This window comes from Petromyzon marinus, chromosome 37 (assembly GCF_048934315.1).
Source record: "Petromyzon marinus isolate PM22_M1 ecotype Great Lakes invasive population chromosome 37, UKy_Petmar_22M1.pri1.0, whole genome shotgun sequence".
Lineage (NCBI taxonomy): Eukaryota > Metazoa > Chordata > Hyperoartia > Petromyzontiformes > Petromyzontidae > Petromyzon > Petromyzon marinus.
Genome location: NC_133703.1, coordinates 10,210,773 through 10,234,987, shown reverse-complemented (window position 1 = coordinate 10,234,987; position 24,215 = coordinate 10,210,773). Strand labels below are relative to the sequence as shown.

At 45.6% G+C, this 24,215-nt stretch overlaps 1 protein-coding gene across 1 annotated transcript; it reads right to left on the bottom strand.

Annotated features, from left to right (window-relative positions):
- Positions 1–246: 246 nt before the first annotated feature.
- LOC142930113 (uncharacterized) lies at positions 247–5,603 on the bottom strand. The gene is made up of 3 exons (XM_076072177.1): positions 5,588–5,603; positions 5,376–5,534; positions 247–1,967 (listed from the first exon to the last, which is right to left on the bottom strand). The coding sequence occupies exons 1-3, from the start codon at positions 5,601–5,603 to the stop codon at positions 331–333; spliced, it is 1,812 nt and encodes a 603-aa protein (XP_075928292.1). The 3' UTR covers positions 247–330.
- Positions 5,604–24,215: the final 18,612 nt, after the last annotated feature.

Below are 24,215 nucleotides of genomic sequence, written 5' to 3'. Positions count from 1 at the left end.
AGAAGTGAAGGTTGAGGCAATGGCAGGAGTGAAGGTGGAGTCGATGTCAGCAGTGGGGGTAGAGTTGATATCAGTGGTGGAGGCAATGGCCTGAGTAGAGATGGAGGCGATGGCAGCAGTGGAGTTGAGGATTCGAGAGGAGGTTTGCGGAGGCGGGGAGGAAGGCGGCTGTTGCGGGACTTGCGGCAACGCTGCCGTGAAGAACAGGGAGCAAAAGACTCGTGTGCCGGGCCCGGTCTGGTATCACGGTGGGGTGGAGGAGCCCAGGGCTCTGGTGGAGGTGGAGGCAGGTGGAAAGCAGGGAGCTCCCAATCCTGGGGGTTAGCTTGATTACTCATGGGTGGAGGTGATGGTGCGAGTGGCGGTGGTGGCGATAGTGGCAGTGGAGGCGATGGCAGAAGTGAAGGTTGAGGCAATGGCAGGAGTGAAGGTGGAGTCGATGTCAGCAGTGGGGGTAGAGTTGATATCAGTGGTGGAGGCAATGGCCTGAGTAGAGATGGAGGCGATGGCAGCAGTGGAGCCGATGGCCCGATTGGAGGTGTAGGCGATGGCAGCAGTGGGGGCGATGTCCTGAGTAGAGATGGAGGCGATGGCCTGAGTAGAGGTGGAGACGATGGCCTGAGTAGAGGTGGAGGCGATGGCCTGAGTAGAGGTAGAGGCGATGGCCTGAGTTGAGGTGGAGACGATGGCATGAGTAGAGGTGGAGGCGATGGCCTGAGTAGAGATGGAGGCGATGGCCTGAGTAGAGGTGGAGGCGATGGCCTGAGTGGAGGTGGAGGCGATGGCCTGAGTAGAGGTGGAGGCGATGGCCTGAGTGGAGGTGGAGGCGATGGCCTGAGTAGAGGTGGAGGCGATGGCCCGAGTGGAGGTGGAGAAGATGGCCCGAGTGGAGGTGGAGGCGATGGCCTGAGTGGAGGTGGAGGCGATGGAAGCAGTGGAGGTGGAGTTGATATCAGTGGGGGAGGCGATGGCCTGAGTAGAGATGGAGACGATGTCCTGAGTGGAGGTGGAGGCGATGGCCTGAGTAGAGGTGGAGGCGATGGCCTGAGTTGAGGTGGAGACGATGGCATGAGTAGAGGTGGAGGCGATGGCCTGAGTAGAGATGGAGGCGATGGCCTGAGTAGAGGTGGAGGCGATGGCCTGAGTAGAGGTGGAGGCGATGGCCCGAGTGGAGGTAGAGGCGATTGCCTGAGTGGAGGTGGAGGCGATGGCCTGAGTAGAGGTGGAGGCGATGGCCTGAGTGGAGGTGGAGGCGATGGCCTGAGTAGAGGTGGAGGCGATGGCCCGAGTGGAGGTGGAGAAGATGGCCCGAGTGGAGGTGGAGGCGATGGCCTGAGTGGAGGTGGAGGCGATGGAAGCAGTGGAGGTGGAGTTGATATCAGTGGGGGAGGCGATGGCCTGAGTAGAGATGGAGACGATGGCCTGAGTGGAGGTGGAGGCGATGGCCTGAGTAGAGGTGGAGGCGATGGCCTGAGTAGAGGTGGAGGCGATGGCCCGAGTGGAGGTGGAGGCGATGGCCCGAGTGGAGGTGGAGGCGATGGCCCGAGTGGAGGTGGAGGCGATGGAAGCATTGGAGGTGGAGTTGATATCAGTGGGGGAGGCGATGGCCTGAGTAGAGATGGAGGCGATGGCCTGAGTGGAGGTGGAGGCGATGGCAGCGGGGGAGGCGATGGCAGCGGTGGAGGCGATGGCCCGAGTAGAGATGGAGGCAATGGCCCGAGTGGAGGTGGAGGCGATGGCCCCAGTGGGAGCGATGGCCTGAGTGGAGCTGGATTCTTCAGGTGAGGAGCACAGCTCTGCTTGGTGCCGGGGCTGTTTCCCCTCCCCTGCGCCCGCCGCTTTCGTCTCCGCGCCGCGGCCATACGAGCCCAGGGACTCGGTGCTCGGCCGAGACCTCCACCTTTCTTTCTCTGCAGCGCCCGGGAAATCTTCCTCCTTCCGGTCCTCATCCTCATTCTCATCGCTCTCTGCAAAAGTTACGAAAAACATCAACGGCGTCATTAGCTGAATCTCCCTGCTCCGTGTCTGTGAGTGCGTTGTGACCCTGGGGACAGACTTGCGAGTTTGTTTTTTACGTTTTTGAGCCAGGAGGCCAGGATTGGGAAAAACTTGGGCCACTTTTCATCCAGGCAACTGGAGAGCAGCACAGACTAAGTCTTACTTACCAAACATTTAAACTAACAACAGCATACTCTTTGGTATCTTTCGGTAAAATCACGTAGATAGAAAAATAACTAATAAAGTGAAACCTTGGATTGCGAGCATAATTCCTTCTGGAAACGTGCTCTTAATCCAAAGCACTCGTATATCAAAGCGAATTTCCCCCATAAGAAATAATGGAAACTCAGATGATTCGTTCCACAAACCAAAAATACCGTATTCATATAAAAAATATTAATACAAAATACCTTTTTATATTTTTATTATTTAATATAAAGTAATCAAATTTATTAATTACATTTAATCGTGGCTGGTGTGAGGGAGAGGAGATAGAGGATGGTTATTGTGTAGGACGACTTTCACTTGCAGTACAGTTACTAAAGAACAGTCACTACACATGGACACAAAATAAAAAAATGCTTTACGCACACACACGTATTCACAACACTACAGTACTGTAGTAAACAGTATACACGTAGTCACAACACTATAGTACTGTAGTAAACAGTATACACGTGGTCACAACACTATAGTACCATAGTAAACAAGATAGGTTCGCACGGATGTTGACTATACGAGTGAGGCACACCGACTGAGACCGAGCATGGGAGACGATTACCCACAATCCCGCAGTATACACGTGGTCACAACACTATAGTACTGTAGTAAACAGTATACACGTGGTCACAACACTATAGTACTGTAGTAAACAGTATACACGTGGTCCCAACACTATAGTACTATAGTAAACAGTATACACGTGGTCACAACACTATAGTACTGTAGTATACAGTATACACGTGGTCACAACACTACAGTACTATAGTAAACAGTATGCACGTGGTCACAACACTATAGTACTGTAGTAAACAGTATAGACGTGGTCACAACACTATAGTACTATAGTAAACAGTATACACATGGTCACAACACTATAGTACTATAGGAAACAGTATACACGTGGTCACAACACTATAGTACTGTAGTAAACAGTATACACGTGGTCCCAACACTATAGTACTATAGTAAACAGTATACACGTGGTCACAACACTATAGTACTGTAGTATACAGTATACACGTGGTCACAACACTACAGTACTATAGTAAATAGTATGCACGTGGTCACAACACTATAGTACTGTAGTAAACAGTATACACGTGGTCACAACACTATAGTACTATAGTAAACAGTATACACATGGTCACAACACTATAGTACTATAGTAAACAGTATACACGTGGTCACAACACTATAGTACTGTAGTAAACAGTATACACGTGGTCCCAACACTATAGTACTATAGTAAACAGTATACACGTGGTCACAACACTATAGTACTGTAGTATACAGTATACACGTGGTCACACCACTACAGTACTATAGTAAACAGTATGCACGTGGTCACAACACTATAGTACTGTAGTAAACAGTATAGACGTGGTCACAACACTATAGTACTGTAGTAAACAGTATACACGTGGTCCCAACACTATAGTACTATAGTAAACAGTATACACGTGGTCACAACACTATAGTACTGTAGTAAACAGTATACACGTGGTCCCAACACTATAGTACTATAGTAAACAGTATACACGTGGTCAAAACACTATAGTACTATAGTAAACAGTATACACGTGGTCACAACACTATAGTACTATATTAAACAGTATACACGTGGTCACAACACCATAGTACTGTAGTAAACAGTAAACACGTGGTCACAACACAAGCAATCGTCTTCAGGTGAAATAATACAGCAGGCGGACTGCTGAGACAGGAAGAAATGTAGCGAGAGAGCTACTGCAACCAAAGGTTACACTATATACGTTTGTGGTGGGATTTGCAAGTAAATGTAAGATCGCAGAGCAAGCATACCCCGGCTAATCCCTCGGCTACTCCGAGGGGGAGTGGGAGCGGAGGGGCTGCCGTAACGGGCGAGATAGTGGGGGTGAAATTTACAGAGGGTACAAGCTGATAGAAAGAGGATCAAACTCAGCAAACTTAGAAATGTAATGCAACTCATTGAGTCGGCCAACACAACAAATAATACTTTGCCTGGTTGATCACCGTCCTTCTCTGCTTGTGTGTCTCCCTGTGTGTGGGGAGCGGTGGTGCAGCTGTTAGCGCTACGCTGCGCTATGAACCTGGCGACCCGGGTTCGATTCCCGCTCACGGCCAACACCAGTGACGATTATCTGAACCGGTCCCGGGCCTCCCCTAGGTCGACTCAGCCTCAAATGAGTACCTGGTGCGGTGTGTAAACATCGCCACTAGGGAGACAAAGGCGGTCGGGCGTGGTGCTGGCCACCCACCCCCTCGTGTACTGTTCCGGCCTTCACAGGTGCTCGCTAACAGCACTTGCCCCTACAGTCTGTTCAGGCTATACGGGGGATCTTTGTGTCTCCCTGTCTGTGTTTGGTCTCTCTCTCTCAAATTTAGTTTCACCTGATGACGACTGCTTGAGTTGCAATCGAAACGTCGTATTCTATTATTTTGTTTATTTTTTCTACGTGACTTTACCGAAAGACCATTGAGTAACAACAGTGTTTTTACGAATCACAGCTAAGAGACAAACAACATTATATTTTCTATTAAACATAACATTTTAATAACATGTTAAAAAATACTTTAAATCTCATCACTGCTCCTCATACTCAATCCGTGATCAGTGCCGGATTATCCTCGGAACAAAATAATCATTAGCTGTGGGCCCCGCACTTTCAAGCGCCCCGCGCTAAATGATCTCACCCTATAAATCCCCGTTCAGTGATTCTGTACTTGCTCTATTACTATAGTAAAATTACAATTACTTTACTATGCAAGTTAAAAACTTCGTGCTTTATAATTGTGTTTTTTATTTATTCTGGGCACCTTTATAATATAAGCTACAGGACCCGCACGAGCTTAATCCGGCACTGTCCGGGATACTGTTCCAGTGCCCAACCAGGCTGTTGAAGACACCGTGAGTGGAGTTGAGGGGGATCGGTGGAGGTGTGAAGGCGGCGAGTGATGCCGACGGGCTGCGAGGGGGTCATCCGAGAGGGTGCCCAGTGGGGAGATGAAGCAATGAAATCGCTCCACGTGCAGGTGCTGGGTGGATTACTGCACAGCGGCATCGTGGGAGGTGGCGACGGATCGTGGAGGTCTCTACCCACTAGTGGATTGACCATGGCTGATGGTGGTGATGATGATGGATGTTGCTCACTCACTTGGCGACGTATGAAACGCCAGAGATGCACGGCGATGTGCAGGGTGTTCAGCAGCACGGTGGAGCTGATGGCCTCCTTGCAGCCACTGTACAGCTGACCTACAGCGTGGAGCAGAGCAGGGAGCGCGCTGTCCACTATGGCCTGGCAGCTGCTGCTCAGCTCACCCATAGCCTGCAGGAGGGCAGGGAGCACGCTGTCCACAATGTCCTCACTGTGGCTACTGAACATCGGTCCCCAGGTGGCGACCCCTGCTGATGCAGAGACGTTCTTCACGAGTCCCGAGTAGTTGATCGTGGTGGTGGTGGTGTTGGAGGCGTTAATGTCCGAACCCCCACGCCGAGATCCTCCGAGGAGCTCCACCATCGGCTGCGTGAGCAGCAGAACCACAGTGAGGACAGCCGTGAAGATCGCCATGGTGGTGGTGGTGGCGAAGGTCTCTGAAGAACTCGAAGTGGAGGAGCAGCGTGGGGTGAGGTGGTTTCCTCTCCAGGAGCCGACTCCACTCTGACCTCTGCCGTGACGTCACCGGGCCATGACGTCACCGTGACGTCAGAGGTTTCCACGGCTCTTACGTCATTATAGCATTTGGAACGTGGCTGTGCAATGGAACATCAACACGTGATGCACTACAACACTGTATTGTTTATAGAATTGTAATACAATACTAATTATTCACATCTGAGACAGAACATCGGCAGAGGAGGGAGCCTCACTCCTCACTTCTCCCAACCAGCTTAAAAGTCGCTACGAATCTTAACAGCGTTCATTGAAGCTCTGTGGATGTGTAGGCCTTACTTTAACATATATTTCTGTGACCAGTCACAAGCTAATCCCTTAGCTATTTCAATGCTAAATTCGCCTAGTTATTTCAATGCTAAATTCTCCTGTTTTGATTTGTACTAAGTGCCTCGGTGAATGTGTATGCTCTGACTTCAACGTAACTATTTCTGTAGCAGTTACAAGCGAGTCACTCAGCCATTTCAATGCTAAATTCTATGCTAATCCCATTGTCAAGGGGTGCCTCTGCGGATGTGTATGCCTTAACTTAGCTATTTCAATGCTAAATTCTATGCTAATTCCTTTTAACAATGGGGGCCTCTGCGGATGTGTATGCTTTAACTTTTAACATAGCTATTTCTGTGACCAGTCACAAGCTAATCATTCAGCCATTTCAATGCTAAATTTTATGCTAATTCCTTCGTCAAGGCTCTTTGTTCCTCTCACACAGCTTAAAAGCCGTGATCTGAACGTGGCTCTTTCACTCCAGCGCTGTCCTACCAGACAGTCTCGCCCCCTTCACCTGATGAAGGCCGCTTGTGTTGCGGCCGAAACGTCGTGAGAATATTATTGTGTTATTTTATTTTATAAATTTATTATTTTATTCTCATTCTACGTGACTTTACCGAAAGAACCAAAGAAGATGTAGGTTTTTACTTTAACATAGCCATTTCCGTGACCAGTCACAAGCTAATCCCTCAGCTATTTGCACAAGCTAATCCCTTAGCTATTTCAATGCTAAATTACTAGTTGCCTCTGTGGATGTGTAGGTTTTGACTTTAACATAGCCATTCCTGTGACCAGTCACAAGCTAATCCCTTAGCTATTTCAATGCTAAATTACTAGTTGCCTCTGTGGATGTGTCGGTTTTGACTTTAACATAGCCAATTCCGTGACCAGTCACAAGCTAATCCCTCAGCTATTGATATGTAAACCCCTTTGTCAAGGTGCCTTACTTCTCCCAACCAGCTTAAAAGTCGCTACGAATCTTAACATCGTTAATTGAAGCTCTGTCGTCCCGACAGTACTGTACCTTTCACCTAAAGACGGCCGCTTGCGTTGTGGCCAAAACGTCGTGAGAATTTTATTGTGTTTTTTATTATTTTATTCTCATTCTACGTGACTTTACCGAAAGAACCAAAGAAAATAAAATAATAAAGATATAAAACAATAAAATTCCCCAAATCAAAATTCATATACTGTTGATTTATTCACTCCATCTCCGCAGTGGACACTGCCGGTTGTGTTCCTTCCTTAGCTCCCATTCCCACGTTAGTCTCGACCACCGGCCGTCATCACTTCAAGTTGTGTGTCCTGCCTCACCCCACCTTTCTAAACTAAAATTACGTCCTTAATTATATGAAGTCATATGAAGTCCAATTGACGTGTCCGTCTTCCAGTATCAGTGTAATTCTTAGGATGTGCATCATCTCTACGCTTCCTTGTGCATTTCTAAACATTGGTTCTATTTTCCGTTTGTGATGCATCTGTTTGAAAAAAACGTTCTGCTTAAGGCATATGGCTCAGTTACGTTTCATTATTAAGTTAAGATAACAATAAGCACTTTGTTCTGCCCTGATACACCTCTCTTAATCATTTTCATCCGTCTTCCCCTTCAACAACCGCCCTACGTGTAGATGCACTTCTGTGTTTTCAAGGCTGTGTCCCTGTTCTTTTTGCGTTCAGTTTGTTATTCCCCCGCACCTCCAGTAAAGCATGGTTGGCTGCGTACGGTGCGAAAGAAGTTCACCATGCAAACATACGCTGCGTTGAAAAATGATTCTACTGACTGCAGACCAATCCTGGACAGATTTCTCAATACGAGTGCAATATCGAGGGTACAGATCAATACCAACTGAACACAGATGCTAATTCATGGACGTGTGGCAACTCTAGCCATGCCCATGCAAACATACACAACATCTTGACCATGAATCGCCTATGCGGCAGATTAAATGTCAAGCATTATACATTGAATTTCGATCTACTTTTGTTCGTTTTGATTTATTTTGGCGCAGTTTCAAGTAAGTATTTTTAATAGAATTATTATATTGCCATTTACTGTATAATTGTGATAATAGACCAAGCACTGAGACATTGCCCAGGGTTGGTCTACAATCGAAAAGGTGGCAACCCCATAGCACACCCTCATGTGTTCCAGTGTTAACACATCGTATGTTTGTATCTTGAAATTCTTTCGCACCGTACGTAGCCCACCGCTCCCCCCACCACACACGTGCACAGCAGCTCCAGAGAGCGACTTTTGGGTCAGAGGTAGCCGCATTGTACTGGGGCCGTCCATAAATGAGGGGGGGGGGGGGTGAGAAATGTGACGTCACATCAAAATGCGCAACTTTAAATAACTATAGACAACACGTTCTACGTAATTAAATAGACTTTTTAATAAATATTTTCTCCTACAACATCAGAGTGCAGCGCCACATTAAATAAGCACCACGATGACAATAGTTTAAAGCGATATGAAGCATGTTTTATTTTGGGGGGGGGGGGCACAGCTTTGTACCGTCATATTTGAGGGGGGGCTCTGACTCTTTGTGACGCCGCGTGACGATGGGAGGGGGGGTCAAAAATCGTCTAAAATCGCGTGACGTCATTTATGGACGGCCCCCACAGCGTGAAATAGCGTAACAAACCGAACCCGCGTACAGCGAGGGAAGCCCTGGCTGGTTTATCATTCATTAATCTCCAGTTCAGTCACAAACGAATCTCTTAGAGCCGAAGGCGCGATTCAGTATCACGTTGGCATGCCGTGTCAACCCGTACGGGGTTACCCCGTATTGGTGTACAGGGAGATTGAGTTCTCAGGTCCATACGGCTTACTAGAGCCGTTTCAAAACGGGCAAAACAATGTTTTGTGTTGCTCCCCTTGTGATGGGATTTTGTAGGATGAACGTTGAGATTTGTAAGGGGCACGGGGTGACCAATAAGGTCTGAATTGGTCTGTAATAAGAGAGGCAATGGTTAGGGGGTGACAGGTGTGCGTTGGCACTGCGTGCCACGTCGCGTTGTCATACAGCTGACACTCCGATGAGCAATGATTCGGCGACGCACGGTGCCAAAGGGGCCGTCCATAAATGACGTCACGCGACTTCTGACGATTTTTGACCCCACCCCCCCATTGTCACACGGCGTCACAAAAAGTCAGACCCCCCCCTCAAATATGACGTCACAAAGCTCTGGCCCCCCTCCCACCAAATAAAACATGCTTCAAATCGCTTTAAACTATTGTCATTGTAGTGCGTATTTAATGTGGCGCTGCACTCTGATGTTGTAGGAGAAAACATTTATTAAAAAGTATATTTAATTAAGTAGAACGTGTCGTCTATATTTACTTAAAGTTGCGCATTTTGATGTGACGTCACATTTCTCACCCCCCCCCCCCCCTCGTCACACATCGTCACAAATGTCTGATCGCCCCCCCCCCAGGTGCGTGACGTCATTTATGGACGGCCCCAAAGACGTTCAACATTCGTGCGTATCCGCCGTGATGTGGGGCGAAGTAATATTCTAATCTTATTATCCGCGATGCCTGCAGGATTAGCTTTTTTCTTCTTCGTCTTCCAAAGCAGATTATTAATGAGAATATTGATGGAATTTCCCCCAGTGCATGTTGGCTGGGGAAGGGCTGTTTAAGACCCGCGGTGAACCCGCTCATCTCCACGTATCGGCATGAAATGATAAAATCGCAGATTTTCGGAAGCGCGTTCGTTTCAAGTGGATGCTTGTTGTCAACACCGCCATATTGACAGCACTCGCAATCATCCCATACTCAATTGAAACTCTTCTTAAGTAATTGCTTATTGTGTTTAGTTTCTTGTCCTTACCTCATACCTCCGATTAGCACGGTGGGCTACGTACGGTGCGAAAGAAGTTCAAGATACAAATATACGATGTGTTAACACTGGAACACGTTAGGGTGTGCTATGGGGTTGCCACCTTTTCGATTGTAGACCAACCCTGGGCAATGTCTCAGTGCTTGGTCTATTATCATAATTATACAGTAAATGACAATACAATAATTGTATAAAAAATACTTACTTGAAACTGCTCCAAAATCAATCAAAACGAACAAAAGTAGATCGGAATTCAATGTAAAATGCTTGACATTTAATCTGCACATAGGCGATTCATGGTCAAGATGTTGTGTATGTTTGTATGGGCATGGCTAGAGTTGCCAACCGTCCGAGAAATAGCATCTGTGTTCAGGTCGTATTGATCTGTACCCTCGATATTGCACTCGTATTGAGAAATCTGTCCAGGTTTGGTCTGCTATCAGTAGAATCATTTTTCAACGCAGCGTATGTTTGCATGGTGAACTTCTTTCGCACCGTACGCTGCCAACCATGCTTTAATGGAGGTGCGGGGGAATGACAAACTGAACGCAAAAAGAACAGGGACACAGCCTTGAAAACACAGAAGTGCATTTGCACGTAGGGCGGTTGTTGAAGGGGAAGAGGGATGAAAATGATTAAGAGAGGCGTATCAGGGCAGAGCAAAGTGCTTATTATTATCTTAACTTAATAATGAAACGTAACTGAGCCATATGCCTTAAGCAGAACGTTTTTTTCAAACAGATGCATCACAAACAGAAAATATAACCAATGTTTAGAAATGCACAAGGAAGCGTAGAGATGATGCGCATCCTAAGAACACCACTGATACTGGAAGACGGACACGTCAATTGGACTTCATATGCAAATTAAGGACGTAATTTTAGTTTAGAAAGGTGGGGTGAGGCAGGACACACAACTTGAAGTGATGACGGCCGGTGGTCGAGACTAACGTGGGAATGGGAGCTAAGGAAGGAACACAACCGGCAGTGTCCACTGCGGATATGGAGTGAATAAATCAACAGTATATGAATTTTGATTTGGATAATTTTATTGTTTTATATCTTTATTATTTTATTTTCTTTGGTTCTTTCGGTAAAGTCACGTAGAATGAGAATAAAATAATAAAATGACACGATAAAATTCTCACGACGTTTTGGCCACAACGCAAGCGGCCGTCTTTAGGTGAAAGGTAACTGTCGGGACGACAGAGCTTCAATTAACGATGTTAAGATTCGTAGAGACTTTTAAGCTGGTTGGGATAAGTGAAGCACCTTGACAAAGGGGTTTACATATCAATAGCTGAGGGATTAGCTTGTGACTGGTCACGGAATTGGCTATGTTAAAGTCAAAACCTACACATCCACAGAGGCAACTAGTAATTTAGCATTGAAATAGCTAAGGGATTAGCTTGTGACTGGTCACAGGAATGGCTATGTTAAAGTCAAAACCTACACATCCACAGAGGCAACTAGTAATTTAGCATTGAAATAGCTAAGGGATTGGTTTGTGCAAATAGCTAAGGGATTATCTTTATTATTTTATTGTTTCCCTTCTATGTGACTTTACCGAAAGAACCAAGAATATAGTATATGAATTAGATCATTTATTTATTTTGCTAACTTTACAATTAATCGTACATTTTAATTGTACTAGTTTAATGTCTTCAGGTTTAGTTTCTAATTCTCTAGGATAAAACAAGTTATTTTGTCAAAAAGAATGACGTTAATTGGCACATACATTGAAAGTGCAATTTTAAATGAACCGTGTCAGTCTTCAAATACTGTTCTGGTTATTCCCACCTTGTTGGTGTCCCTATTGTCTCCTGCACCCACTAACAACGGAGTTATTGTTGGGATGGAGAGAAGCACAGCCAGCAGCCAGCCAGGAAACTCGAGACATAGAATATATTAATAGCAGCATGACTTACACTGCTACAGCAGCGAGGTGGTCATGTAACTATTTACATTCTCTGTGTCGCAAACATTAAATGGCAACTAATCTTTCCGTGGTACGCTTGTCCCCACGATTTGAGGACCAATTCCTTAGCGAAGGATTTACTACCAATTGAAGGATGATACAAGTGAAATGTGAAGTGGTAAGATTGATCTTAGATCATTGCAAGCCAATCCCAGATTCTGAGTGCGGAGTGACTCGGCAGGGCCGACGGCGTGAGCCTGGCACCTTGGGAGTTGTCATGGTCAGGGAGCAATGAGGCCGCGTTACCGGTTGTCTTAGTTTTGGGGAATTCTGTCTCCAGAACTCTGATCCACAGTAACGATGAAACAAACACAATGTAGAAAAAAGAACAGTTGCAAATGTTGCAGGAAATTGAAAGGCATTTTATTACAAAAATCATTACCATTCACACAAACAGTATAGTATTATAGTAGTTCGAAAATTAGACTGTAGAAAATAGTCATGTGTAATGATGAAAAATACTTGAATATAACATTTATCATTATCTTATTAGAATATATGAACGTGTAATGGCAAATTAAAACGATGCGATACGATTTGACAATCCTTTACAGCGATACACTTAATCCAGTGAAGTTGAATGTGAACGCTGAAACACGTAAATATTACTGAACATATCGTGAATAGAAAAAAACTGATTTAACAAAATATCCATGCAATTAAAACATCAATGAAGCAGGTTGCTGGAATGGATGCTCCAGGCGCCACTCTACGCGTGAGTGGTGCCAGTGGACTGAGAGGCCGTGCCAGGAGTCGCTGTTGCTGGCTGCTCAATGACCACCACCCTCTCGGCCGCTGCAGGGAGGGCGCGGCGCTGAGCCTTGAACTTCAGCTTCCCGTCTTCAGTCAAGCAGCAGCTCACGCTCTGCGGGTCCACGTCCCTGGGCAGCTGCGTCTCCCTGTGGAACTCCTGGCAGCTGTGACTGTAGCTGCCGATGCTGACTTCTCCGCTCTTCACCTCGCGCCGTCCGGCCACCGCCAGCTTGTCTCCAGACACCTTCACGGCCAGGTCCTGTGGGGAGAAGTCCTGCACGTCCAGGGACGCGACAAACCCGCCTCCCTGCTCCTGTGGATCTTAATCTGGAACCCACTGCTCACGGCCGGCTGCTGCAGCAGTGCATCTCCGAGGCTGCCCGGAGCCCGCGTGTGGCTGCTGAGCTGATCGACTCCACGGAAGATTCTCTCCATCCTCTCGATCTCGCTCCTCATGTCTCGCTGCAGCTGCTGGAAAATACTTTGACCGCGGGGGTTCCAGACCGGCCAGCCTGGCCAGACGCTCCTCTCCATCACGTGCATCGCAGGGAAGTAAACACTGAGGGCCATGCTTGTTGATGTGCTTCACAGTGAGGCTCGCTTCAGTTGTGAGCGCTGCTCCCTCCTCCGCCGATGTTCTGCCAGTGCAGCTACAGGAGCTGCTTTTATAGCCCTGGCAGTAGCTATGAGCAGATGCCAGGGGGAGCCAGAAGCGTCCAGAATGACGCAGCTGCTCCCAGGGCTTCCCTCATCCACAGCAAATAGCAGTGACTCATACCTGGGGTTCAGCTGTGTGACGCCTTCTCTAAACTAAAAATGATATTTCCATTGGAAACAAGCAGGCAAGACACAACTTTAATACACTATAGTACACCAGGACAGTGATATTTTGAAATGTACATATTGTCAATGAGAAAACGTGGTGTGCATTTGTGTCATTCCTTCACGTAAAGTCCTGGTCACAAAAGCAAAGTTTATGGGGAATAATAATACCCATTTTATATAGTTTTGAGGCATAAGCAATTAGAAAATAACACTTACTACCCAGGAACAAAAATCGTGTTACATAGTGAATTATCAGTGCAGAGCGAATTCCATGGCAGTAAACTGCTCACAGACTGCAGCCCGAGACACGAGTCACGCTCTTGGGAGCAGCTGCGTCATTCTGGATTCTTCTGGCTGCCCCTGGCATCTGCTCGTAGCTACTGCCAGGGCTATAAAAACAGCTCCTGTAGCTGCACTGGCAGAACATCGGAAGAGCAGGGAGCAGCGCTAACAGCTGAAGCGAGCCTCACTGTGAAGCACATCAACATGGAAGCATGAGATGTCCTTAATTAACGCTAAGACACATTAATCAAAAACGCTAAAACACCTATTAGCAACATCAGTAAGGATGAGCGCTTTGAGCTTCCTCAATTAAAAAAAAGAGAGGACATCGTCATCCTCTCAGCCGACAAGGGCAATGTCACTGTCATCATGGAAAAAAAAACACATACAATAACAAAATTCAGGACCTACTGAATGATTGTAGCTATACCAAAGTCAATAGAGATCCCACCAACTGCCTTGTTACAAAAACCAACAATATCATCACTGATTCAACATCTTTAATCGAACCAACCAAGCGGCTTTCCTTAAAACCCTCTGCTGCTAGACCACACAGATTTTATGGCTTACCAAAAATCCATAAAGAAGATACACCACTTCGTTCTATCATCTTCATCATTAACTCACCCACCCACAAACTGGCCCGATTTCTGTCTGAGACCTTACAACCATTCACTGGTAAGACCACCTCAGCTGTACTTAAATCAGCTCACTTGGTATCGTTAATTAAGGACATCTCACTATCTCCAGGTGATTTGCTTGTCACTTTCGATCTAGTATCGTTGTTTACCAAAGTTCCTGTGCCTGACACCATTACAATCATTGAAGATGTGGTCCAACAAGGATTGAATGCTGATGTACCGGCCCTGGTTAGACACTGCCTCACCAACACTTACTTCACCTGGAATGGAACATTGTACAAACAAGTTGAAGCTACCCCGATGGATTCGCCCTTATCTCCAGTTGTAGCCACTGTTTTCATGGAAAAATGTTTTGAGACGGATGCCATCCAGGCATCCACCCTACGGCTTTGTCTAAGAGGTACATAGATGACACGTTCGTCATCTGGCCACATGGCCTACCAGCTCTGGGCCAATTCTTCAACCACATCAATTCCATACACCCAGCCATCAGATTTACCATGGAGGTGGAAAAAGATGGAAAGCTACCCTTTTTGGATATCTTAATTAAAAGGAGACCTGGCGGTTCAATGAGCCACTCTGTCTACAGGAAAGCTACCCATACAGATGCTTACTTGAAACCGGATTCCCACCACCATCCATCCCAGAAGAACTCCCTCATCAAGACTCTATACCATGGAGCCCAATGCATTCCGACCAGGAACACATTACCAGTGAACTCAAACACGTACACCAGGCTCTCAGGGCTAATGGTTACTCCGACTACACAATCCGCAAAGCCATCACTCCAGTTATGAAGAAGGATCCTCTTGTGGAGCCACTCAAAACCATCACCTTACCCTACATTGCAGGGGTCACTAAAACGATCTACAAAATCCTGAATAAACACAAGATCCAGGTCCGATTCAACACAGTACATAAAATCCGTGATCTGGTTCCATCTGTAAAAGATGCTGTTCCAGACATACAGTACCCGGGTGTTTACAAACTAAAGTGCCTCTGTGGTAGTAGCTACATTGGAGAAACCAAACGACATATCTCGGACCGCATCCGCGAACATAAAGCAGATTTGAAACACATTAGAACGAACTCCTCCGCCGTGGCAGATCACTGTTATAATTCAGTGGGCTCACATGACATTGACTTCTCAAAGACGGAGGTTCTGTGCAAGCCAACCGGCTACCATGAGAGATTCGTTCATGAGGCTATCCACATATACAAGCACAGAGACAATTTCAACCGAGAAGATGGATTCTGGCTTAGTAACCATTGGAAAGATGTTTTAAACCATTGCGGTTCTTAATTAATAATTTTATGGTGATCTTCAGACGGCAGCTCTTTCACTGGCATTGACTCTTAATACTTCTCACACCACGGTTAATGGTATGGTTTATAACATGATTATAACAGCGCCTCGCAGCTGTTTCTCTCCTCCCTCTGTTCCGACCATGGATGGACACATCAGTCTGAACGGGGCTGGTAGCTGTCCGTGGTGCTGATGTGGAGGGTAAGAATCCACCCATTTTTTCGCCATATAGCATCGTGATATATAACGACTTATTGTTGGTAGCTCAGCTGATTGGAGAATATATAGAGTTTATTGTTAACATTGAGGTAGTTTATATTTTAGTTTTTTTCATCTGTTTACTATATGGTATTCATTATATAGTGTAGTGCATACCCAGTTGCTGTTATGAGCTCTGCTTATTGAAGAATATATTGAGTACATTTATTATATTGATGTAATTTGGACTCAGGTTTTTTCACATCGGTTTACTGTATGATATTTGAGTTGTTGCATCCCCCTTTTTGCATCCTTGTACGAGGTGCCTCGGTGGATGTGTAGGCTTTGACTTTAACATAGCTATTTCGTTGACCAGTCACAAGCTAATCCCTCAGCTATTCAATGCTAAAATCTCTTGTTTGATTTGTACTAGGTGCCTCTGTTGATGTGTAGGCTTTGAATTTAACATATCTATTTTTGTGACCAGTCACAAGCTAAATCCGTCAGCTATTTCAATGATAAATTCTCCTGTTTGATATGTTAACCCCTTTGTCAAGGTGCCTCTCTTCTCTCAACCAACTTAAAAGACGCTACGAATCTTAGCAGCGTTCATTGGAGCTCTGTCGTCCCGACAGTCACAAGCTAATCCCTCAGCTATTCAATGCTAAATTCTCCCGTTTGATTTGTACTAGGTGCCTCTGTGGATGTGTAGGCTTTGACTTTAACATAGCTATTTCTGTGACCAGTCACAAGCTAAATCCATCAGCTATTTCAATGATAAATTCTCCTGTTTGATATGTTCACCCCTTTGTCAAGGTGCCTCTCTTCTCTCAACCAGCTTAAAAGACGCTACGAATCTTAGCAGCGTTCATTGGAGCTCTGTCGTCCCGACAGTTTTTTGTTCCTTCACCTGAAGAAGGCCAATTGTGTAGTGGCCAAAACGTCGTGAGAATTTAATTGTTATATTTTATTATTTTATTCTCATTCTACGTGATTTTACTGAAAGAACCAAATAAGATGAATCCTTGCAGTCACGAAAGCTTCAAATCGAAAAATGTCCTTAATTAACGCTAAGACACATATTAATCAAAAACGCTAAGACACCTATTAGCAACATCAGTAAGTATGTGCGCTTTGAGCTTTCTCAATTAAAAAAGAGAGAGGGCATCGTCATCTTCTCAGCCGACAAGGGCAATGTCACTGTCATCATGGAAAAAAAAACATACAATAACAAAATTCAGGATCTACTGAATGATGGTAGCTGTACCAAAATCAATAGAGATCCAACCAACTGCCTTGTTACAAAAACCAACAATATCATCACTGATTCAACATCTTTAATCGAACCAACCAAGCAGCTTTCCTTAAAACCCTCTGCTGTTAGACCACCCAGATTTTATGGCTTACCAAAAATCCATAAAGAAGATACACCTCTTCATCCTATCGTCTTCATCATTAACTCACCCACCTGCAAACTGGCCCCATTTCTGTATCAGACCTTACAACCATTCACTGGTAAGACCACCTCAGCTGTACTTAAATCAGCTCACTTGGTATCGTTATTTAAGGACATCTCACCATTTCCAGGTGATTTGCTTGTCAGTTTCGATCTAGTATCGTTGTTTACCAAAGTTCCTGTGCCTGACACCATTGCAATCATTGAAGATTTGCTCCAAACTGGAATTGAATGCTGATGTACCAGCCCTGGTTAGACACTGCCTCACCAACACTTACTTCACCTGGAATGGAACATTCTATAAACAAGGTGAAGTTACCCCAATTGGTTCTCCCTTATCTCCAGTTATAGCCAATGTTTTCATGGAAAAATGTTTTGAGACAGATGCCATCCAGGCATCCACCCTACGGCTTTGTCTAAGAGGTACATAGATGACACGTTCGTCATCTGGCCACATGGCCTACCAGATCTGGGCCAATTTTTCAACCACATCAATTCCATACACCCAGCGATCAGATTCACGATGGAGATGGAAAAGGATGGCAAATTAACATTCTTGGATGTTTTAATCGTACAGAGACCAGATGGCTCAATGGTACACTATGTCTACAGGAAAGCCACCCATATGAATGCCTAACAAAACCTGACTCCCACCACCATCCATCCCAGAAGAATTCTCTCAACATAACTCTACACCATAGAGCTCGATGTATTTCCGACCATCACCGCCTAGCCAGTGAACTGGAACACGTACACCAAGGCCTCAAGATGAATGGATATTTAGACTACACAATCCGAAAAGCTATCACCCCAACCATTGGGAAGGAACCATCTGAGGACCCAATAAAAACCATCACCTTGCCATACATAGCAGGGGTCACCAAAAATATTTCCAAAATCATGAGCAAACACAAGATCCAGGTTCGATTCAACACAGTACATAACATTTGTGATCTGATCCCATCTGTGAAGGATGTGATCCCTGACATGCAATACCCCGACGTCTAAAAACTAAGCTGCGTCTGCGGCAGTAGTTACATTGGGGAAACTAAGTGACATGTCTCGGACCGTGTTCGTGAACATAAGGCAGATCTGAAACACGGTAGGACCAATACCTCAGCCATGGCTGATCATTGTTTTAATGCTGTGGGCATACACGAAATTGATTTTTCCAAGACGAAGTTACTCTGCAAACCCACTGCTTATCAGCAAAGATTCGTTAATGAAGCCGTCCAGATGGGTTAACACAGACACAATTTCAACAGACTTGGGTACAAACTGAGCAATCATTGGAAGGACGTTATTAACCAGTTTAAGTCATGACGGGCCATGATGTTCCCAGCCTACCACCTTCTGATATTAGTTGTTTTTTTCGGCTCTCTGATTTTTTACATTAACAGATGTCATTTCTCACTAACACAGCTACCTCGTGTGCCATCCTCGAGGCTGCTGCTTCAGGATCTCCCATTAACATGCTAATCTCTCACATTAACATAGCCACCTTGGCGCACTCGCCGTGAAGGAGTCTCGGCGATCTTGCATTGACATGCTAATTTCTGCCTGGCAGCCCTGTGATTGGTGGAAAGCCCACCACCGCCGCGGTCGCTACCCACCACTTGCATTGGCATTGGCTGCTGACATTTGGGCCACGCCCTTTTCAAACCTTTATACCTTTATAAGCAGTTGTTTTTAGCAGCTAACCCCACTTTTCCTGATGACGACCGCTCGTGTTGCGATTGAAACGTCGTGATATTTTTATTATGTTTTCTTATTTTTTCTCTCTACGTGACTTTACCTAAAGACCCAAACAATATGAATTCCTGCAGTCATGAAAGCTTTGAATCAAGGTTGATTAAATGTCAAGTATTGGAGATTTAATTCTGATACAATTATGTTAGTTTTTATTGATTTTGGCGCAGTTTCAAATAATTATTTTTATATCAGTATTTACGTAACTACACTCGTTTACATTCGGCTGTACTCAGCTCACCATTCCTTTGAACTAATAAAAAACTTCTGCTTAACAATTATTAAACATCCTCAGTTGTGTGTCATTAGGTTCAGTATACAAACTGGACTAACAACATTTGGTTTTATGCAACAAAAACTTTATTTCAAAATGTATTTTTTAAAAAGTGTACTGACGAAAGCAACAAATTAAACGTTCTAAATTATATTGTACGTGTACTGCATACAATGTTAACAGTAAGAGCTCACAGCAGGAACGTACATGTACACCAGATAACTATATTCGTGTGTAAACAATAAATTGCTTACAATATTGTACTTAATGTTGCCCGGTGAAATGAAACATTCTAAATCTAATGAGTCGCATTGAAAATAACATCCTACAGGCTGTTAATATTACTGTTTAGATACGACACATTACATGTCTTTAACATTCTCATGAAGACAAATTACAAAATTCATGACATTGTATCACACTGAATTCCAGCACGAATACTGTTAAATAGTTAGACTACTGGAATGGATGCTCCAGGCACCACTCTACGCGTGAGTGGTGCCAGTGGACTGAGAGGCCGTGCCAGGAGTCGCTGTCGCTGGCTGCTCAATGACCACCACCCTCTCGGCCGCTGCAGGGAGGGCGCGGCGCTGAGCCTTGAACTTCAGCTTCCCGTCTTCAGTCAAGCAGCAGCTCACGCTCTGCGGGTCCACGTCCCTGGGCAGCTGCGTCTCCCTGTGGAACTCCTGGCAGCTGTGGCTGTAGCTGCCGCTGCTGACTTCTCCGCTCTTCACCTCGCGCCGTCCGGCCACCACCAGCTTGTCTCCAGACACCTTCACGGCCAGGTCCTGTGGGGAGAAGTCCTGCACGTCCAGGGACGCGACAAACCCGCCTCCCTGCTCCTGTGGATCTTCAATCTGGAACCCACTGCTCACGGCCGGCTGCTGCAGCAGTGCGTCTCCGTGGCTGCCCGGGGCCCGCGTGTGGCTGCTGAGCTGATCGACTCCACGGAAGATTCTCTCCATCCTCTCGATCTCGCTCCTCATGTCTCGCTGCAGCTGCTGGAAGAGACTTTCACCGCGGGGGTTCCAGACCGGCCAGCCTGGACGTGCAGGACTTCTCCCCACAGGACCTGGCCGTGAAGGTGTCTGGAGACAAGCTGGTGGTGGCCGGACGGCGCGAGGTGAAGAGCGGAGAAGTCAGCAGCGGCAGCTACAGCCACAGCTGCCAGGAGTTCCACAGGGAGACGCAGCTGCCCAGGGACGTGGACCCGCAGAGCGTGAGCTGCTGCTTGACTGAAGACGGGAAGCTGAAGTTCAAGGCTCAGCGCCGCGCCCTCCCTGCAGCGGCCGAGAGGGTGGTGGTCATTGAGCAGCCAGCGACAGCGACTCCTGGCAGGGCCTCTCAGTCCACTGGCACCACTCACGCGTAGAGTGGTGCCTGGAGCATCCATTCCAGTAGTCTAACTATTTAACAGTATTCGTGCTGGAATTCAGTGTGATACAATGTCATGCATTTTGTAATTTGTCTTCATGAGAATGTTAAAGACATGTAATGTGTCGTATCTAAACAGTAATATTAACAGCCTGTAGGATGTTATTTTCAATGCGACTCATTAGATTTAGAATTCATTTCACCGGGCAACATTAAGTACAATATTGTAAGCAATTTATTGTTTACACACGAATATAGTTATTTGGTGAACATGTACGTTCCTGCTTTGAGCTCTTACTGTTAACATTGTATGCAGTACACGTACAATATAATTTAGAACGTCAAATTTGTTGCTTTCGTCAGTACACTTTTTTTTAAATACATTTTGAAATAAAGTTTTTGTTGCATAAAACCAAATGTTGTTAGTCCAGTTTGTATACTGAACCTAATGACACACAACTGAGGATGTTTAATAATTGTTAAGCAGAAGTTTTTTATTAGTTCAAAGGAATGGTGAGCTGAGTACAGCCGAATGGAAATGAGTGTAGTTACGTAAATACTGATATAAAAATAATTATTATAAACTGCACCAAAATCAATAAAAACGAACATAATTGTATCAGAATTAAATCTCCAATACTTGCCATTTAATCAACCTTGACTTAAAGCGTTCATGTCTGCAGGAATTCATATTGTTTGGGTCTTTCGGTAAAGTCACGTAGAGAGAAAAAATAACCAAAAAAATAATAAAAATTTCACGACGTTTCAATCGCAACATGAGCGGTCGTCATCAGGAAAAGTGGGGTTAGCTGCTAAAGACAACTGCTTATAAAGCTTTGAAAAGGGCATAGCCCAAATGTCAGCAGCCAATGCCATTGCAAGTGGTGGGTAGCGACCGCGGCGGTGGTGGGCTTTCCACCAATCACAGGGCTGCCAGGCAGAAATTAGCATGTCAATGCAAGATCGCCGAGACTCCTTCACGGCGAGTGCGCCAAGGTGGCTATGTTAATGTGAGAGATTAGTATGTTAATGGGAGATCCTGAAGCAGCAGCCTCGAGGATGGCACACGAGGTAGCTGTGTTAGTGAGAAATGACATCTGTTAATGTAAAAAACTCAGAGAGCCGAAAAAAACAACTAATATTGGAAGGTGGTAGGCTGGGAACATAATGGCCCGTTATGACTTAAACTGGTTAACAATGTCCTTCCAATGATTGCTCAGTTTGTACCCATCTTCTCGGTTGAAATTGTGTCTGTGTTTACACATCTGCATTGCTTCATGAACGAATCTTTGCTGATAGGCAGTGGGTTTGCAGAGTACCTTCGTCTTGGAAAAATCAATTTCGTGTATGCCCACAGCATTAAAACAATGATCAGCCACGGCTGAGGTATTGGTCCTACCGTGTTTCAGATCTGGCTTATGTTCACGAACATAGTCCGAAACATGTCACTTAATTTCCCCAATGTAACTACTGCCGCAGACACAGCTTAGTTTTTAGACGCCGGGGTATTGCATGTCAGGGATCACATCCTTCACAGATGGGATCAGATCACAAATTGTATGTACTGTGTTGAATCGAACCTGGATCTTGTGTTTCCTCATGAGTTTAGAAATATTTTGGTGACCCCTGCTATATATGGCAAGGTGATGGTTTTGATTGGTTACTGAGATGGTTCTTTCCCAACAGTTGGGGTGATAGCTTTTCGGATTGTGTATTCTGAATATCCATTCATTTTGAGGGCTTGGTGTACGTGTTCCAGTTCACTGGCTAGGTGGTGATGGTCGGAAATACATCGAGCTCTATGGTGTAGAGTTTTGATGAGAGAATTCTTCTGGGATGGATGGTGGTGGGAGTCAGGTTTTGTTAGGCATTCGTATGGGTGGCTTTCCTGTAGACAGATTGTCCCATTGAGCCATCTGGTCTCTGTACGATGAAAACATCCAAGAATGGTAATTTGCCATCCTTTTCCACCTCCATGGTGAATTTGATCGCTGGGTGTATGGAATTGATGTGGTTGAAGAATTGGCCCAAAGCTGGTAGGCCATGTGGCCAGATGAGGAACGTGTCATCTATGTACCTCTTAGACAAGGACGTAGGGTGGATGCCTGGATGGCATCTGTCTCAAAATATGTTTCCATTAAAAATTGGCTTCAACTGGAGATAAGGGCGAACCCATTGGGGTAGCTTCAACTTCTTTGTATAGTGTTCCATTCCAGGTGAAGTAAGTGTTGGTGAGGCAGTGTCCAACCAGGGCCGGTACATCAGCATTCAATCCTTGTTGGACCAAATCGTCAATGATTGCAACGGTGTAAGGCACAGGAACTTTAGTAAACAACGATACTAGATCGAAACTGACAAGCAAATCACCTGGAAATAGTGAGATGTCATTAATTAACGATACCAAGTGAGCTGATTTAAGTACAGCTGAGGTGGTCTTACCAGTGAATGGTTGTAAGGTCTGAGACAGAAATGGGGCCCGTTTGTAGGTGAGTGAGTCAATAATGAAGACGATAGGATGAAGGGGTGTATCTTCTTTATGATTTTTGGTAAGCCATAAAGTCTGGGTGGTCTAGCAGCAGAGGGTTTTAAGGAAAGCCGCTTGGTTGGTTCGATTAAAGATGTTGAATCAGTGATGATATTGTTGGTTTTTGTAACAAGGCGGTTGGTGGGATCTCTATTGATTTTGGTAAATCTACCATCATTCAGTAGGTCCTGAATTTTGTTATTGTATTTTTTTTTTCCATGAGGACAGTGAAATTGCCCTTGTCGGCTGAGATGATGACGATGTCCTCTCTCTTTTTTAATTGAGAAAGCAAAAAACGCTCATCCTTACTTATGTTGCTAATAGGTGTCTTAGCGTTTTTGATTAATATGTGTCTTAGCGTTAATTAAGGACATCTTATGCTTGCTTGTTGATGTGCTTCACAGTGACGCTCGCTTCACCTGTTAGCGCTGTGAGCGCTGCTCCTTCCTCTGCCGATGTTCTGCCAGTGCAGCTACAGGAGCTGCTTTTATCGCCCTGGCAGTAGCTACGAGCAGATTCCAGGGGAGCCAGAAGCGTCCAGAATGACGCAGCTGCTCCCAGGGCTTCCCTCATCCACAGCAAATAGCAGTGACTCAAACCTGGGGTTCAGCTGTGTGACGCCTTCTCTAAACTAGCACATCAACAAGCATGGCCCTGAGTGTTTACTTTCCTGCGATGCACGTGAAGGAGAGGAACGTCTGGCCAGGCTGGCCGGTCTGGAACCCCCGCGGTGAAAGTCTCTTCCAGCAGCTGCAGCGAGACATGAGGAGCGAGATTGAGAGGATGGAGAGAATCTTCCGTGGAGTCGATCAGCTCAGCAGCCACACGCGGGCTCCGGGCAGCCTCGGAG